This window comes from Cherax quadricarinatus, chromosome 6 (assembly GCF_038502225.1).
Source record: "Cherax quadricarinatus isolate ZL_2023a chromosome 6, ASM3850222v1, whole genome shotgun sequence".
NCBI lineage: Eukaryota > Metazoa > Arthropoda > Malacostraca > Decapoda > Parastacidae > Cherax > Cherax quadricarinatus.
Window position 1 is genome coordinate 15,997,255 of NC_091297.1, and position 20,039 is coordinate 16,017,293.

The 20,039-nt window shown below is 38.8% G+C and overlaps 1 protein-coding gene across 1 annotated transcript in view; it reads left to right on the forward strand.

The window, feature by feature from the left end:
• The first annotated feature begins 568 nt into the window (after positions 1-568).
• Positions 569-20,039, forward strand: part of LOC138851485 (calcium load-activated calcium channel) — a 37,298-nt gene continuing 17,827 nt past the window's right edge. The window contains exon 1 of the mRNA XM_070080662.1: positions 569-793. Within this exon, the coding sequence (XP_069936763.1) occupies positions 733-793 (61 nt within the window). The 5' untranslated portion in view covers positions 569-732. The remainder of the gene's footprint in view (positions 794-20,039) is intronic.

Genomic DNA, 20,039 nt, shown 5'->3' on the forward strand with positions numbered 1-20,039 from the left:
GCCCGGGTTCGATTCCCGGCGGGTGGAAACATTTCGACACGTTTCCTTACACCTGTTGTCCTGTTCACCTAGCAGCAAATAGGTACCTGGGTGTTAGTTGACTGGTGTGGGTCGCATCCTGGGGGACAAGATTAAGGACCCCAATGGAAATAAGTTAGACAGTCCTCGATGACGCACTGACTTTCTTGGGTTATCCTGGGTGGCTAACCCTCCGGGGTTAAAAATCCGAACGAAATCTTTTCTTTTCTTTTCTTTTATAAGATTCCTTTAGCTTAAGTTCGATGCTTGCTATTTCTCTGACCAGTGTCTCCCTACGCATTTCAGATATATTATGGTAGTAGTAGTATAGTAGTAGTAGTAGTAGTAGTAGTAGTAGTAGTAGTAGTAGTAGTAGTAGTAGTAGTAGTAGTAGTAGTAGTAGTAGTAGTAGTAGTAGTAGTAGTAGTAGTAGCAGTTAGTTTAATATGTTTATTATGCACCCCATACCCATCCTGTGGGCGTAACAGCAGCAGCAGTAGTAGTAGTATGGTGGGTTCACTCGGCTCCTCCAGCTCTCACCACCTCTAACGCCAACAATAACACCGACATATTGTATTGGCTGAGGCATTTATTAAACGTTAAACGGGAGCACAGAATAACGTTATCAGCAACGCCGGATCACCATAATATTGGGAACTACTCGCACAGTGATTAATTAATAAGCTGCATCTACATAAGACTGGCCAGTGAAAAATGTGGGCTGACACCTTGTTCATCGTCTTTATTTCTGTTTGCACTGCTTTGTTTGGTGAAGGTGAGCTGTACCCCAGTAGTTGCCAGGGACTTATAATGTAGTCCATTAGTTCCTAAGTTCACTTGTGTTAATAGAGGTACAGGCGTCCACCACTGTGATCTGCAGTGCAAGGTGCATGTGGCAGTGCCAGACACTGCTGTGTCCTGACGACTAAACCGACACCATCAGCACTGCAATTCTCTCTTACCATCACTACCACAAACACTGCAGTCACCATCACCACCACAAACACTGCAGTCACCATCACCACCACAAACACTGCAGTCACCATCACCACCACAAGCATTGCAGTCACCATTACCACAAACACTGCAACAACCAAAATTACCACAAGCACTACAGCTATCACCATCACCATAAGTACTGCTGTCACCATTACCAAAAGGCACTGCGGCTACATGAAACTATCACCACGAGCACTGCAGTCACAACCTCCATCACCACATACAATGCGGTCACCATCACTACAAGCATTGCAGCCACCACAATCATGAACACAAGCATTACATCCACCACCATAGTCACCACAAGCACTGAAGCTGTCACCACAATCACTGCATTCATCACCACAAGCACTGCAGTCACCATCACAAGCACTGCAGTCACCATCACAAGCACTGCAGTCACCATCACAAGCACTACAGTCACTATCACAAGCACTGCAGTCACCATCACTACAGGCATTGCAGCAAGCATCAACCCCACAAGTACCGCAGTCACAAGCACTTCAGCTACTACCATTGCAAGCATTGCAGCTAACACTACCATTGCAAACACTGCAGCTTCAACTACCATTGCAAACACTGCAGCTTCAACTACCATTGCAAGCAGTGCAGCTTCCACCACCATTGCAAGCACTGCAGCCACCTTCATCACCAAAACCAGTTCAGCCAGCACCACCACAAGCACTGCAGCCACCACTAATACCACAAGCACTGCAGCTACCACTAATACCACAAGCACTGCAGCCACCACTAATAAGAACATAAGAACATAAGAAAGGAGGCACACTTCAGGAGGCCTGTTGGCCCATACTAGGCAGGTCCTTTACAACTCATCCCACTAACAAAACATTTGCCCAACCCAATTTTCAATGCCACCCAAGAAATAAGCTCTGATGTGCAAGTCCCACTCAAATCCAACCCCTCCCACTCATGTACTTATCCAACCTAAATTTGAAACTACCCAAAGTCCCAGCCTCAATAACCCAACTAGGTAGACTGTTCCACTCATCAACTACCCTATTTCCAAACCAATACTTTCCTATGTCCTTTCTAAATCTAAACTTATCCAATTTAAATCCATTACTGCGGGTTCTCTCTTGGAGAGACATCCTGAAGACCTTGTTAATATCCCCTTTATTAATACCTATCTTCCACTTATACACTTCGATCAGGTCTCCCCTCATTCTTCATCTAACAAGTGAATGTAACTTAAGAGTCTTCAATCTTTCTTCATAAGGAAGATTTCTAATTCTATGTATTAATTTAGTCATCCTACGCTGAATGTTTTCTAACGAATTTATGTCCATTCTGTAATATGGAGACCAGAACTGAGCTGCATAATCTAGGTGAGGCCTTACTAATGATGTATAAAGCTGCAGTATGACCTCTGGACTTCTGTTGCTTACACTTCTTGATATAAATCCCAGTAATCTATTTGCCTTATTACGTACGCTTAGGCATTGCTGTCTTGGTTTAAGGTTGCTGCTCACCATAACCCCCAAGTCCTTTTCGCAATCTGTATGGCTAAGTTCTACATCATTTAACTTATAAGTACATACTAGGGTTATGGGCACTCCCGAGCTTCAGAACCTTGCATTTATCTACATTGAACTGCATCTGCCACTTTTCTGACCAAGAATAGAATTTGTTTAAATCCTCCTGAAGTTCCATAACATCTACGTTTGAATCAATTATCCTACCTATCTTTGTGTCATCGCCGAATTTGCTCATATCACTAGTAATTCCCTCATCAAGATCATTGATATATATTATAAACAACAACGGGCCCAAGACTGATCCCTGTGGAACGCCACTTGTTAGAGATCCCCACTCGGATTTAACCCCATTTATGGACACTCTCTGCTTCCTGTAAGTGAGCCATGACTCGATCCACGAGAGCACTTTTCCCCCAATGCCATGAGCTGCCACTTTCTTTAACAGTCTATGGTGCGGAACTCTATCAAAAGCCTTACTAAAATCTAAGTAAATAATATCAAATTCTTTATCGTGGTCAACAGCCTCAAAAGCTTTACTGAAGAAAGTTAATAAATTAGTTAGACAAGACCGGCCTCTTGTGAATCCATGCTGAATATCATTAATCAAGCTATGCTTATCGAGATGGCTTGTTGTATTCTCGTTTTCATGGTCTCGCATGATAAAACGGAAAACATATTACAGAAATAGAGATGATTTTGATTAGTTTCACGATGAAAACGACCTTGAAATTGAGCTCAAAATAGCGGAAATGTTCGATTTTTACCAATGTTCAGGTGTAAGCAAATCACACCACACGTCCAATACACGTCAATTATGGAGTCTAATATTCTTTCGCTAGTGCACTGATATTATTTATACCATTTTTACAATAATGCATTAGTCTGCATAACAGTAAATTTTGTATTTTTTGTATGAATAAAAACTCAAAATAGAAAGCAATAGTAATATAAGAGGGGCCTGGAGACATGACTAATGAACAGAGGATATGTTATTTTAGTGCCAAGAATGTCTACCTTGTTTATTCTGCACCCTATTTTGAAATTGGCATCTTTTTTAATTTGCGTGAAATTGGCCAAATTGCCAAATTCTGACCACTTTATTGGGTAGTTCAAATCGGTAAATGGGCATTTTCTTGTACTCAACTGATAGAAAAAATGGAGTTCTAAAGAAATAGCTATTGAGTTTGGTCAACTGGAACAACGGAATTGGCCAAAAACAGGGCTCAGTGTTGGCAAAATCGCCAATGCGTATATGTCGCCGAGACCACTAACTTTGCGGGAGCGTAATTCTGTGAGTTTTCGACCAAATTTCGTACTTTTGATGTCATTACCATCGGGAAAAATTCTCTATCGTTTCATAAGAAAAAATAATTTTTTTTTTCCAAAAATTTTGACATAGAATGACAGTTTCAGAAAGGGGCTTGCGACAGTCAAAGGGTTAATGGAGAGACGCAGTGCTCACAGAGCTCAGGGAGAATGTTAACAAACCTGATGGGGCACAGTGACCATATTAGAAAGTCAGGTGGGGGGAGCCGTATAGCGAGTTTTGGTCATAATTTGAAATGTCCGTATTAACGGAACACTGTAAAATGAAATGCCGTAAAGCAGGTCCCATGCTGTACATGCATTGTTGTGTAATGGCTTATTTAAGGAAATAGTGAAATACTGTATGCATATAAAATATTAAATTAGGATAAAAATAGTATCCCACAGCACATTCTTTGCAAGGATTGGCCCATGGAAGTCAGCTAACACCGAGGTACTAACTTACTGCGAGGTGAATAGGAACAACAGATGCAAGAAAACACAATAATAATAATAATAATAATATAATAATAATAATAATAATAATAATATCTTTATTTACTACAAGTACATGTACAAGGTATACAGGCCTAGCTGACATCAATGACATACAGTACTACCATATAGAAAGCCACTGGTTATTACCTGGAGTTTACCTGGAGAGAGTTTCGGGGGTCAACGCCCCCGCGGCCCGGTCTGTGACCAGGCCTCCTGGTGGATCAGCGCCTGATCAACCAGGCTGTTGCTGCTGGCTGCACGCAAACCAACGTATGAGCCACAGCCCGGCTGATCAGGAACTGACTTTAGGTGCTTGTCCAGTGCCAGCTTGAAGACTGCCAGGGGTCTGTTGGTAATCCCCCTTATGTGTGCTGGGAGGCAGTTGAACAGTCTCGGGCCCCTGACACTTATTGTATGGTCTCTTAACGTGCTAGTGACACCCCTGCTTTTCATTGGGGGGATGGTGCATCGTCTGCCAAGTCTTTTGCTTTTGTAGTGAGTGATTTTCGTGTGCAAGTTCGGTACTAGTCCCTCTAGGATTTTCCAGGTGTATATAATCATGTATCTCTCCCTCCTGCGTTCCAGGGAATACAGGTTTAGAAACCTCAAGCGCTCCCAGTAATTGAGGTGTTTTATCTCCGTTATGCGCGCCGTGAAAGTTCTCTGTACATTTTCTAGGTCGGCAATTTCACCTGCCTTGAAAGGTGCTGTTAGAGTGCAGCAATATTCCAGCCTAGATAGAACAAGTGACCTGAAGAGTGTCATCATGGGCTTGGCCTCCCTAGTTTTGAAGGTTCTCATTATCCATCCTGTCATTTTTCTAGCAGATGCGATTGATACAATGTTATGGTCCTTGAAGGTGAGATCCTCCGACATAATCACTCCCAGGTCTTTGACGTTGGTGTTTCGCTCTATTTTGTGGCCAGAATTTGTTTTGTACTCTGATGAAGATTTAATTTCCTCATGTTTACCATATCTGAGTAATTGAAATTTCTCATCGTTGAACTTCATATTGTTTTCTGCAGCCCACTGAAAGATTTGGTTGATGTCCGCCTGGAGCCTTGCAGTGTCTGCAATGGAAGACACTGTCATGCAGATTCGGGTGTCATCTGCAAAGGAAGACACGGTGCTGTGGCTGACATCCTTGTCTATGTTGGATATGAGGATGAGGAACAAGATGGGAGCTAGTACTGTGCCTTGTGGAACAGAGCTTTTCACCGTAGCTGCCTCGGACTTTACTCTGTTGACGACTACTCTCTGTGTTCTGTTAGTGAGGAAATTATAGATCCATCGACCGACTTTTCCTGTTATTCCTTTAGCGCGCATTTTGTGCGCTATTACGCCATGGTCACACTTGTCGAAGGCTTTTGCAAAGTCTGTATATATTACATCTGCATTCTTTTTGTCTTCTAGTGCATTTAGGACCTTGTCGTAGTGATCCAGTAGTTGAGACAGACAGGAGCGACCTGTTCTAAACCCATGTTGCCCTGGGTTGTGTAACTGATGGGTTTCTAGATGGGTGGTGATCTTGCTTCTTAGGACCCTTTCAAAGATTTTTATGATATGGGATGTTAGTGCTATTGGTCTGTAGTTCTTTGCTGTTGCTTTACTGCCCCCTTTGTGGAGTGGGGCTATGTCTGTTGTTTTTAGTAACTGAGGGACGACCCCCATGTCCATGCTCCCTCTCCATAGGATGGAAAAGGCTCGTGATAGGGGCTTCTTGCAGTTCTTGATGAACACAGAGTTCCACGAGTCTGGCCCTGGGTTATGCAGAACATTTTGAGCAAATTAGGTCAGTTTTGTCCCAGGATGTGACCTACACCAGTCGACTAACACCCAGATACCCATTTTACTGATGGGGAACATAGACGACTGGTGTAAGGAAACATGCCCAGTGTTTCTAACCTATCCGGGAATTAAACCCAGACCCTTGCCGTGTGAAGCGAGAGCTTTAACCACCAGGCCATGGGGCACCTAACGTCTCAACTTGTTCCAGGATTGAACCTGGATCATTCAGATGTAAACTGATGGCACTATCACTTATGCATGAGCCACCAGGCAACAAATCTGCTCAAAAGAAATATTAATAAAAAAATTAATTTTAATGAATATGTTGTGCCTTTAAGAACATAAAGAAGGAACACTGCAGCAGGCCTGCTTGCCCATACAAGACAGGTTCAAGTCTCCTACTGGCTTAAGCCAATGACCCAACCTAGTTAGGTCAGGTCACATCCACTTAAGGAAGGAGCACGTCATCAGACCTGTTAGCACAAGCTAGTCAGGTCCAACTCACACTCACCCACACCCACTATTTTTAAAACTACAGAATGTTTTAGCTTCTATGATGGGACGCAGGAGTTTGTTCCACTTATCCACAACTCTGTTACCAAACCAGTGCTTTCCTATATCATTCCTGAATCTGAATTTTTCCAACTTAAAACCATTGCTGTGAGTCCTGTCTTTGCTAGATATTTTTAGCATGCTATTTACATTCCCTTTATTTATTCCTGTTTTCCATTTATACACCTCGGTTATCCCCCCTAATTCTGCGCCTTCTCTTAGAGAGCAGATCCAGGGCCCCTCGGTCTATCCTCATAAGGAAGATTTCTGATACTTGTTTTCCAGTGGATTTATGTCCATTCTGTAATTTGGTGACCAAAACTGAGAGTTGTATGACCTACATGGTTTTAGTGCATTTTGTTTTAAATAATACAGATTTATGAAATATAATGTTATAATGCCTATTTAGGAGGGTTAATCTTAGTTAACTCAACATCTTTCATCACTTGTAAAACTATACACATTGTGTTAAATGTAGCTGTACTTTCCTTATATACAGTGGACCCCTGCTTAATGATCACCTCCAAATGCGACCAATTATGTAAGTGTATTTATGTAAGTGCGTTTGTACGTGTATGTTTGGGGGTCTGAAATGGACTAATCTACTTCACAATATTCCTTATGGGAACAAATTCGGTCAGTACTGGCACCTGAAAATACTTCTGGAATGAAAAAATATCGTTAACCGGGGGTCCACTGTATATGTAAAATGAAAGTACATGTACAATGGAACCTCTACTTACAAGTTTAATCCATTCCATGACCTTGCATCTGGATTGCTCATTTGCAGAGTCAATTTTCCTCATTTAAATTATTTGAAATGGAATTAATTCGTTCCAGTGGAATTCCAGGCACGACAAAATACTTCAATAATTTCACTAATATCAACTCTTCGGTATGTATTTATCTATCAGAATTCATCTAGTATGACATAATAAACAATATTAATAACATAGAATATGATATACTGTATACACTAGAATGAATAAAATACATGTCATTATGTATGTGCCTAGTGGTGGTGACAGTGGCCATTGTTGTTATTACCAGGTTACAACAAGGTTGTTTTCAAGGTACAATGTCTGGCACTGCTGCTTCATGCTGTCTGTCACTGCTACCTCGTGATGTGTGCTCCCACTTTTGCTAGCGTGTTGAAGAGCTTTCCAGTATGTGAAGGTTGAGGGGCAGTGCCAGTCAGACAGGTATTGGACGGTGACGTAATTTGTTTACTCTTGAACATCGCCAAAGAATCAAACATTTCTGCTAGGTTGAGCTCAGTTTCAAGGTACTTCTCATTGTGAAACCAGTCAAAATCATATCTATTTCTATAGTATATCTTCCACTCTATCAAATGAGACCATAAAAATGAGAATAAAATCATAAAACCATACAAAAATATACCGCTAAGGGGAGGATAATGGCTGAGAAGTGAACTCTGTTATTTATGGTCCGATTTCTTTCATTTTTGGTGTACGTTAAAAAGCATCTTTTTATCATACATTACCCAAGTTTCAATAAGATAGTCCAACCTTCAAACCATTCATCACAAGATAGTCCAACAAACAACTGAGATCAAATTCCTTAGATCAAGAGCCCCTCACCAGCATCAAGGAACCTCCCTTGAGGCCTGCTCACATCTGGAAATTTCGCTTGCATCTGGAAGTAAAAAATCAACTGAGCAACTGCTCATATCTGGAAAAACTTGCATGTGGATGCACTCGTAAGTAGAGGTTCCACTGTACTGCAATGATTTTAATCAAAAATATCCTGTAGTCAGTTCCCTGGAGGGTGTTTCAAGGGGCAATGCCCCTGCGGCCTGGTCCATGACCAGGCCTCATGGTGGATCAGGGCCTGATCAACCAGGCTGTTACTGCTAGTTGCATGTAGTCCAATTTACAAACCACAGCCTGGCTGATCAGGTACTGACTTTAGGTGCCTGTTCAGCTCCTCATTGATGACAGCCAGGGGTCTATTGGTAATCCCCCTGTGTATGCTGGGAAGCAGTTGAACAGTCTTGGGTCCCTGACACTTATTGTGTCATTTCTTAGTGTACTCATGCCACCCTTGCTGTTCATTGGGGGATGTTGTAGTTATTCTTTCTGGTTATTTTATGGTATGATTAAGAAGTTGAAGTTTATTTTGGTTTAAATCATTGCATGCATTTTATGTATAATTTTTATTTATTTTTTATTAACACGGGCCATTTCTCCACCAAAGCAGAGTGACCTGAAAAAGAAGAAACACTTTCATTATCACTCCATCACTGTCTTGCCAGAGGTGCACCTACACTACAGTTAAAAATGCAACATATCTACATCCCTCCTTCAGAGCACAAGTACTGTAGTTCCCACTTCCGGGACTCAAATCCGACTTGGCAGTTTCCCAGAATCTCTTCATATATGTTACCTTGCTCACACTTCAACAGCACATCAAGTTATAAAAACCATTTGTCTTCACTTGCTCCTATCTAGCCTGCTCATGCTCGCTTGTTGGAAGTCCAAGCCCCTTGCACACAAAACTTCCTTTACTCCCTCCCTCCAACCTTTCCTAGGCCAGCCCCAACCCTGCCTTCCTTCCACTACAGATTTATGCGCTTTCCAAGTCATTCTGTTTTGTTCCATATTCTCTAAATGTCTGAACCACCTCAAAAGCCCTTCCTCAGCCCTCTGGATAATACTTTTAGAAGCCCTGCACCTCCTCCTAATCTCCAAGCTACAGATTCTCTGCATTATATTTACACCGCACATTGAAAAAATGGTTATAATTATAACCATAATTTTTAAAGCGGAAGGCCTCAGTCAAATGACCAAAAGCTCCAGCTGTGGTCATCATATGATTAAGACCTGTGTCAGGAAACACTTGTCCTGTTTCTTGACAAATCTTGCCTAACTGAACCATACATTGCCCTCAGACATGACATCACCACTGCCTCCAGCACCCTCTCCTTGTTGCAAAATTCACTATCCTTGCTTCACACCCATATAAGAGCATTGGTATAACTATACTCTCATACATTCCCTCTTTGCTTCCATGGATGATGTTCTTTGTTTCCACAGACTCCCCAGTGCACCACTCACCTTTTTTACCCTCATCAGTTCTGTGATTCACCTTATCTTTCATAGACCCATCTGCTGACAAGTACATTCCCAAATATCCGACTATATTCACTTCTTCCATACCTCATAATTTCTATACATTTTTATGTCTTACTAAATAAAGTACCATTATATGACAACTCATTCTGTTCTTTATAATACAACTTATTCTGTTCTATATATTATACAGCCTCTCCTCACTTAACGATGGAGTTTCATTCCTAAGACCACGTCGGCAAACGAATTCATCACTAAGTGAGGAGCACACTATAATGGTAATGGGTTTGTGCCAGCCATCTTTGATATTATTTTAATGTCAGTTTTGCACCATTTATAACATAACATTTCTGGTACATTTTTAGATGTTTGTACAATAGTGTACTGTATACGTATTGTATTCAACAGAATAGAGGAAATCAGCTTTAATATACATTATTTAGGTATGCATAGTGGTCATAGAGGCCGTCGTAAGCCCGTGTCATCGGTAAACAAATACATTTCTAAGTGGGGCGAGGCTGTAAATCATTCTGTATTTTATATGACAACACATTCCATTCTTTATACTACAACTCATTATGTCTGTCATATTGTTGCTTTTTGTGTTGTATCATAATTTTTGCACAGCACCCAGCACCCACCAAGTTATGGGGATGGAGGTAAGTGGTATAAAATTCCGACACAATAAAAAGAGACAAATGGCAGTATAATGTGATTATTTATTGACAACGTTTTGCCCACACAGTGGGTTTTATCAAGTCACAAACCGATGTGTGTGTGATCTGTTTGTGACTTGATAAAGAATCACATTATGCTGTATTTATCTCTCTTCCCTACCAAGTTTGGAGACTCAAAAATGAAAAATTCCCCACGAGTCATTCAATAGTTGTCTTTTGAGAAGACACCTTTTGTTTTATATAAAGTTCTATACCTTTCTGGGTATTCAATATAGGAATAAGTGGAGGCTTAAGCTCTCTGCTAAGCACAGCACAGATTGCACTACACTTCTCAAAAGAAGACACACAGATCACAATTCAAATGACCTTTCAAATTGTAGCATCCCTGCCTCTTCCTCAGTGTAGGTACACCCCTTCCCAACTCCAGGACTTGCAGTTGGCTACAACAATTGGTATCCTAATAATTCCTTAACCCTTTCAGGGTTGAGAGGCCCTCTCCTAAACTTGTTCTCAGGGTTGAAAATTTTTTGGAAAAAAAAAAAATTATTTTTTCTTAAGAAAAGATAGAGAATCGTTTCTCGATCATAATGACACCAAAAGTATGAAATTTGATGGAAAACTTAGGGAATTATGCTCTCGTGAAGTTATTGGTCTCGACGATGTTTACGCATCGGCGATTTTGCTGACTTTGAGCCCTATTTTCAGCCAATTCCAGTACTAGTCGACAAAAGTCATAACTATTTCGCTAGAACTCCATTTTTTTTTATATTGAATGAGTACAAGAAACCACCCATTTACCGATTTCAACTATCCAATAAAGTGGTCAGAAATTAGCAATTTTGCCAATTTCACACAAATTTCAGAAGATGTTAATTCCCAAATAAGGTTCAGGATAAACAAGACAGACATTCCTGGCACTAAAATAGCATTTCCTCTGTTCATTAGTCACGTCCCCAGGCCCCTCTAACATTTCTTTTGTTTTCCACTTGGAATTTTTATTCTCACAAAAAAAAAAAAAATAAGATTTACTGTTATGCAGACTTACTGCATTATTGTAGAAATGGTATAAATAATATCAGCGCACTTGTGAAAAAATATTAGACTCATCAGTTGACGTGTATTGGACGCATGGCATGATTTGTTTACTTTTGAACTTTGGCAAAAATCGAACATTTCTGCTACTTTGAGCTCAATTTCAAGGTACTTTTCATTGTGAAACCAATCAAAATCATTTCAATTTCTGTAATATGTCTTCCATTCTATAAAATGAGACCAGGAAAACTAGAATACAACCATAAATACCATACGAAAATACACTGCAAAGACGCTGTTTTAAACCAAAAACACGGTCAAAGTTTTTTTTCTCATTATGCACTATGTGCTGCAGGATTCTTTTTATACTGTGCACACTGACCACATAAACCCATTCTTTCATATGTAGGCCTACCAACTTTCTCTTGCTAGATTTGAAGGGGCTAGAATTTAACCCTTTATCGGGCAATGTCTGATATAATGGAATTTCACACTTAACTCCTTTAGAGTGGATAGAGTAACTCAATATAAGATGAATGAGGCCATATAAATGGAATTCTGATGGTTAGTTTCCGAGCAATTGCTAATCTGCGAAAGGCAGTTAAACTCGCCCTTGCCCGACAAGGGGAGTATAAATTTGAATGTTGCAAACTTGCAATTGTTAATAAAACACCCAGTAACTATTTTTAAAATTTATTATACAAACATACAATATCAAAAACATCAATGGAACTTGTATCAAAACATTTTGTAAGTATTAGAAAAATATAAAAATGAAAGAAATAGCAACAAGGACACATTGCAAAGGGATAAAACTTTCAAGTCCCATATTCCTGAGATTCATGAGGAAGAGCAATCATTGTATATTACTAATTGCTAGAATGGAAGTCTATGAAGCAATTTTTAGCCTTCTTTATGCAAAGATTTACTTTGCATACAGAACAGTAGAATGCGGTTGTGACAAATTTTTTCGAGTTGCTACAATACTTGCAACTAAGCGACTTCCCTAACACTGGCCAGTGGTTTAGAGCTTTGTCAAGCCTCACACTGTCATCAGGCCTTTCTGCACGTTGGCCATGCAGAGCTGTCACCATGCTGACACCATTGGAAGTACATGGTGAATTACTTGAAGGTCTTGTAGATGTTCTTATGGTGCTGCGTCTATACTTTTGGCCTTTAGACCTTGCGCTGACAGAGATTTCATTCCTGAAAAGCTTCAATGGCATGCACTTGGCATTTAGTGATCGACAATCACGGCAGTAAACAAGCCATGCATTCACAACAGCAAGATCAAGAACATAGGCAAACAGCCGCATGTACCAACGTTTACATTTCATTGGTGTTTTGTACAGATGCACCAACATGTTACTTTTGTCAATACCTCCCATGTTTGCATTATAGTTCTTGATGACTGTAGGGCACTGTAACTCGTTTTTGAACTTTGTAGCCTTGTTATATCTTTCAACAAGACTCACAGGTTTGATCCCTACATCACTTGTCACTAAAGTCACAACTTTGTTGTCCTTCCATCTTACAACAAGGACACCATCATTGGTTTTGAAGCTAAAATTGCCCCTGTCCACAATGTTCTTTTCCATTTGTTTGACAGGCATCAGATCTGGCTTACCACATCTATTTTCACGTACTGTTCCAGTGTATCTGCAGTTATACTTATCTCTTAGTACCTTGACCGAAGGTAGACTTGAAAAGAAATTGTCAGCATAGATTGCTGATGTGTTGGTCTTGTTCAGAGTTGTTGCAAGTACCAGAACAATCTTTGTACTTATTGGTAGTTTAGCTTCTTCCTGTTGAAGCTTTATGGGATGGCTGTCAAAAGTTGGTGTGCCTTGATACATGAGTATATCATGTATGATTCCATCTTCACTTGCATGACAAAAAAGTTTGAAACCCCACTTGTCTGGTTTCGTTTTGATGTACTGCCTTAGATTTCCAGCAGTTTTACCCTTGAAACCAACCATGACTTCATCAATAGATTGCTTGGGCGTAGCTGGAACTTTCAAGCAAGCATTAGTTAGTGCAGTGTAAAGTGGCCTTACTTTGTGGAATCTGTCATTATGCTTTTGTGTGTTGTCACTGAAATGGATAGTACGTCTAAGTAACCTAAACCTCTTAGACCCCATGACTTCTGCAACCTGGGGGATCCTAAATGAACCTGCCCAATAGTCTTCTACTGATGGTGATTGAATAATACCCATGAACAACAAAATACTGTACCTATGAACCTCATGATCTCTTCAGAATCTGTTGCAAAATTTTTATTTATGTTTTTTTGCTTGGCATACAAATTTGTTTGAAATGCTATGTTATCTACCATGTCTGGAGTAAAGAAATCACAAAAATACTGATATGGAGACCTAATTTGAAGAGGCTTTTCATGTTCATATGCCGGCAAAGGGTTATTTTGGAGGTCAACCTGGGACCACTTAGGTTCACCTTGAAGAGCAAGATCGTCATAAATATGTTCCTCATCAGGGTACTCCTCAATCGTAATGCCTCTTTTTTTCTTGACTAATTTCTGCTTTTTGGCTGGCCTTTCTTCCTCCTCATCTTCACTCGACACCTCTGCGTCTGGTGGCAAGTATTCATCACCACTATCAAGCAATTCAGGGTCATCTACCTCTGGTTCTGAGTCAGTCGTCCAAAATGCAGACATATTTTGACCTGGTGCTGGAGGACAATAAAAACGTTCTGTATACATCCAGACACCTACCGAATTCATATATGCAGTAGAAATTTTTTTATAAATATTTATTTTACTGAAAGTGGACTATGTCCCTACTCGGGCAGAGGCAGTTCTGACTGCCCTTCTTTTGTTGCACTTTTTTCAACTGCATGCTACACTCGCAGTATGCTTCACACGGACTTTATGTATATATCAAAATATGCCTAAACTATTCATGTACACACTTAGCACAACAATCAGTACTTACCAACATTGTAGAGGGTAAAATCCAAGAGTATAGTGACACTAGATGGAAAAAACCCACTCTGGGCGACGCCAAGCCACAAGTGTTTACATTTTGTTCTCTCAACCAATGGGAAGGCGGCAAACGCCATCACCACTTAGCTGAAGCGACTCAGGGAAGGCTTGTGATTGGTCAGAATTAAAGAATTAAAGATGTGCAGCACGAGTAGGATGACACGCGTAAAGGTGCATGTGTTTAAAGGCAGTCAAAACTGCCTCTGCCAGATAAAGGGTTATTAAGCGTATTAGTACGTCAATAACCCTGGTGCATAAGCCGTACTAGTACGTCGGAAACCCTGAAATTCAAATTCAAATTCAAAATCAAAAGTTTATCCTCTATAAGGATTACAATGCTGAGTTTACAGAATTTGGTTATTGTTAATAAGTTAATAAGTGTTACCTTTCTCACACTTCCTCGCCATATTAAATCCTTAACAAAAACAAATTTATTTTAGCATGATACATATTTGTACAAAGGAGTGTAACAATTTGGTGAACATGCCAAAAGCCCCTTCAGATGCAGAGCATTTTGGGCATACTTAAGACGAACTTAACCCTTTTGACTGTTTTGGCTGTATATATACGTCTTACGAGCCACCGTTTTTGACGTATATATGCTCAGAAATTCTGGTGGCTTCAAATCAAGCAGGAGAAGGCTGGTAGGCCCACATGTGAGAGAATGGGTCTGTGTGGTCAGTGTGCACCATATAAAAAAATCCTGCAGCATGCAGTGCATAATGAGAGGAAAAAAAACTGATTGTTTTTTTTTTAATTAAAATGCTGACTCTGTGGTCTATTTTCGTATAGTATTTATGGTTGCATTCTCGTTTTCTTGGTCTCATTTGATAGAATGAAAAACATATTCTAGAAATAGAGGTGATTTTGATTGGTTTTACTATGAAAAGAACCTTGAAATGGAGCTCAAAGTAGGGGAAATGTTTGATTTTTGCCAATGTTCAAAAGTAAACAAATGATGTCATTTTCCAATAACTGTCCAAGTAGCCATTCTAATATGCAGTCATGAATGGGTTGACATTATTTATACAGTTATTACAATATTGCAATAGTCTGCACAACAGTAATTCTTCTATTTTTTGTTTGAATAAAAATTCATAACAGAAAGCATGAGTAATATAAGAGGAGCCTGGAGACGTGGCTGATGAACAAAGATAATGTTATTTTAGAGCCAGGAATGCCTGTATTGTTCATTCTGAACCCTATTTTGAAATTGTTATTTTTTTAATTTTCATGAAATTGGCCAAATTGCAAATTTCTGACCATGTTACTGGGTAGTTGAAATCGATAAATGGGCAGTTTCTTGTACTCAATTGATAGAAAAAATGGAGTTCTAAAGAAATAACTATGAGTTTGGTCAAGTGTAACAATGGAATTAGCTGAAAATAGGGCTCAAAGTGGGCAAAATCGCCAATTCGTAAGTATCGCTGGGGTCGCTAACTTTGCGAGAGCGTAATTCCGTCAGTTTTCCATCAAATTTTGTTCTTTTGGTGTCATTACAATCGGGAGAAGATTCTCTATCATTTCATAAGAATTTCTTTTTTGGGGGTTGGGGGAAGGGGTGTTTTTGCGACACCAGGAGACACCTCAGGATTTGGAGTTGCGACAGTCAAGGGGTTAAGATAAATAAGGCAATAACAGTGCATTAGTTTTACATATGGTCATTAGGTGAGTTACAATGAATACAAGAAAATTATTATATTCAACTAGTTCACACTCTGGTTTTAGTAAGTTCAATAGAGAATATTTACAGTTTATAAAAAAATACAGTATTACAATTTAGCACAATTTAATGAAATTGAGCAATCATCAAACACTATATACAATAATGAAATTGAAACAGTTTTAATTTTGAAGTAAATGATAAAATAGTTGAGCAGTCTTAACCCTTTCAGGGTTTCTGCCGTACTAGTACGGCTTACACCCCAGGATTTTTGACGTACTAGTACGCCTAAATTCTAGCACCCTCAAATCTAGTGGGAGAAAGCTGGTAGGCCTACATATGAAAGAATGGATCTATGTGGTCAGTGTGCGCAGTATAAAAAAAATCCTGCAGCACACAGTGCATAATGAGAAAAAAAAAATTTGACTGTGTTTTTGGAATAAAACAGCGACTTTGCACTGTATTTTCGTATGGTATTTATTGTTGTATTCTAGTTTTCTTGGTCTCATTTTATAGAATGGAAGACATATTACAGAAATTGAGATGATTTTGACTGGTTTTACAATGAAAAGTACCTTGAAATTGAGCTCAAAGTAGCAGAAATGCTCGATTTTTACCAAAGTTCAAAAGTAAACAAATCATGCCACGTGTCCAATACACATCAACTGGTGAGTCTAATATTCTTTCACAAGTGCGCTGATATTATTTATACCATTTCTACACTAATGCAGTAGTCTGCATAACAGTAAATCGTCTAGTTTTTGTAAGAATAAAAATTCAAAGTGAAAAGCCAAAGAAATATAAGAGGGGCCTGGGGATGTGACTAACGAACCGAGAACTTGTTATTTTAGTGCCAGGAATGTCTTTCTTGTTTATTCTGGACCCTATTTGGAAATTGGAATCTTTTGAAATTTGTGTAAAATTGGCAAAATTGCTAAATTCTGACCACTGTATTGGATAGTTGAAATCGGTAAATGGGTGGTTTCTTGTACTCATTCGATAGAAAAAATGGAGTTCTAGCGAAATAGTTATGATTTTTGTCGAGTAGTACACTGGAATTGGCCGAAAATAGGGCTCAAAGTGGGCAAAATCGCTGTTGTGTAAATATGGTCGAGATCGCTAACTTTGCAAGAGCATAATTCCGTAAGATTTCCATCAAATTTCATACTTTTGGTGTCATTATGATTGGGAAAAGATTATCTTTTCATAAGAATTTTTTTTTTTAATTTGGGGACCCTGAGAACAAGTCTTGGAGAGGGCCTGGGGACCCTGAAAGGGTTAAATTTTTTTTTTTTTTTTTTTTGTTTTTTTTTGAGTAACTGGTAGGTATTAAATAAAGTGTTTGGCCAATTTTGGGTGATGAGGTGATTTCTAAGTAGGGCCTTAAATTGATTTGCAGGCAGGGGCCTTTTAGTGTGCTCTGGCAATGAATTCCAGATCTTTGGGCCCTTTATGTGCATGGCATTTTTGCATAGGGAGAGATGGACACTAGGGATATCGAAGAGTGATTTGTGCTTTGTATTATGCCTATGTGTTCTGTTGTAGTTATCAAAGAGGAGTTTGAGAGGAGGGTTAATATTTGAGTATAATGTTCTGTCCGTGTAGTAGGCACAATAATAAGTGTGGATGTTTTGTATATTAACCCCTTGACTGTTGAAACCCAAAATCCTGAGGTGTCTTCTGGTGTTGAAAAATTTTTGAAAAAGAAAAAAAAAAAAAAAAAAATTTTTTTCTTGTGAAATGATAGAGAATCTTTTCCCGATGGTAATGATACCAAAAGAACGAAATTTGATGGAAAACTTACGGAATTATGCTCTCACAAAGTTAGCGACCTCGGTGATATTTACGAATCGGTGATTTAGCCGACTTTGAGCCCTATTTTCGTCTAATTCCATTGTTCTAGTTGACCAAACTCATAGCTATTTCTTTAGAACTCCATTTGCTCTATCGAGTGAGTACAAAAAACTGCCCATTTACCAATTTCAACTACCCAATAACATGGTCAGAAATTTGCAATTTGGCCAATTTCATGCAAATTAAAAAATATGCAAATTTCAAAATAGGGTCCAGAATTAACAATGCAGACATTCCTGGCTCTAAAATAACATTTTCTTTGTTCATCAGTCATGTCTCCAGGCCCCTCTGATATTACTCTTGCTTTCTCTTTTGAGTTTTTATTCAAACAAAAAATAGAAGATTTACTGTTATGCAGACTACTGCAATATTGTAATAATTGTATAAATAATGTCAACCCATTCATGACTGCATATTAGAATGGCTAGTTGGACATTTATTGGACAATGACATTGTTTGTTTACTTTTGAACATCGGCAAAAATCATATATTTCCCCTAATTTGAGCTCCATTTCAAGGTTCTTTTCATAGTAAAACCAATCAAAATCGCCTCTATTTCTATTATATGTTTTCCATTCTATCAAATGAGACCAAGAAAACGAGAATGCAACCATAAATACTATATGAAAGTACACCACAAAATCGGCGTTTTAATCCAAAAAAACAGTCATAGTTTTTTTCTCATTATGCACTGCATGCTGCAGTCCTTTTTTTATATGATGCACACTGAGCACACAGACCCATTCTCTCACATGTGGGCCTACTAGCTTTCTCCTGCTTGATTTGAAGCTGCTAGAATTTTTGAGTGTATGTGTATATACATCAAACATGGTGGCCCGTAAGACGTATATATATACGTATGACCAAAACAGTCAGTGGGTTAAAGTAGGGGAAATGTTTGATTTTTGCCGATGTTCAAAAGTAAACAAATGATGTCATTTTCCATTAAATGTCCAAGTAGCCATTCTAATACGCAGTCATGAATGGGTTGACATTATTTATACAATTATTACAATATTGCAGTAGTCTGCATAACAGTAAATCTTCAATTTTTTGTTTGAATAAAAATTCAAAATAGAAAGCAAGAGTAATATCAGAGGGGCTTGGAGATGTGACTGATGAACAAAGAAAATGTTATTTTAGAGCCAGGAATGTCTGCATTGTTCATTCTGAACCCTATTTTGAAATTGTCATATTTTTTAATTTTCTTGAAATTGGCCAAATTGCAAATTTCTGACCATGTTATTGGGTAGTTGAAATCAGTAAATGGGCAGTTTCTTGTACTCAATCGATAGAACAAATGGAGTTCTAAAGAAATAGCTATGAGTTTGGTCGACTGGAACATTGGAATTAGGCGAAAATAGGGCTCAAAGTGGGCGAAATCGCCGATTCGTAAATATTGCTGAGGTCGCTAACTTCGCGAGAGCATAATTCTGTCAGTTTTCCATCAAATTTTGTTCTTTTGGTGTCATTACAATCGGGAAAAGATTCTCTATCATTTCACAAGAAAAAATAATTTTTTTTGGTGGGGGGAATTTTGCGACACCAGGAGACACCTCAGGATTTGGGGTTGCGACAGTCAAGGGGTTAATAATAATAATCTCTTGGGCATATTAAATGTTGTATATTATGTTAATATAGACATTTCTATTAATCCATCTATGATACTTTTTTCAGAATTATATAACAAACACGCTACGTAATATCTAAACATGATAAATACTCTCCAGAAATTTGTCTTATTTTTTCTCACAATAGAATAAATTAACATAAATATAAGTTGTATTAGCCAGGTGACTTGTAGGAATGATGGCAAGAATTACGTTTTCTATAGTCCAACATCAGAGAAAATGTGTACACTATAGTATTACTGGAGGTAACTGTAGAAAATTGTTCCCTTCATATGCCTTCACTCAGAGCGTCATTTCTTCTAAAAATGGTGTTACATGAGAATGGGAGTGTTCCTCTTTATTTATTCTACTGTATCAACGTGGAGACAACTTGTACACAATGTAAGTGTTTGTATTATGGTATGACAAAACCATACACATTGTTTGTTTACAT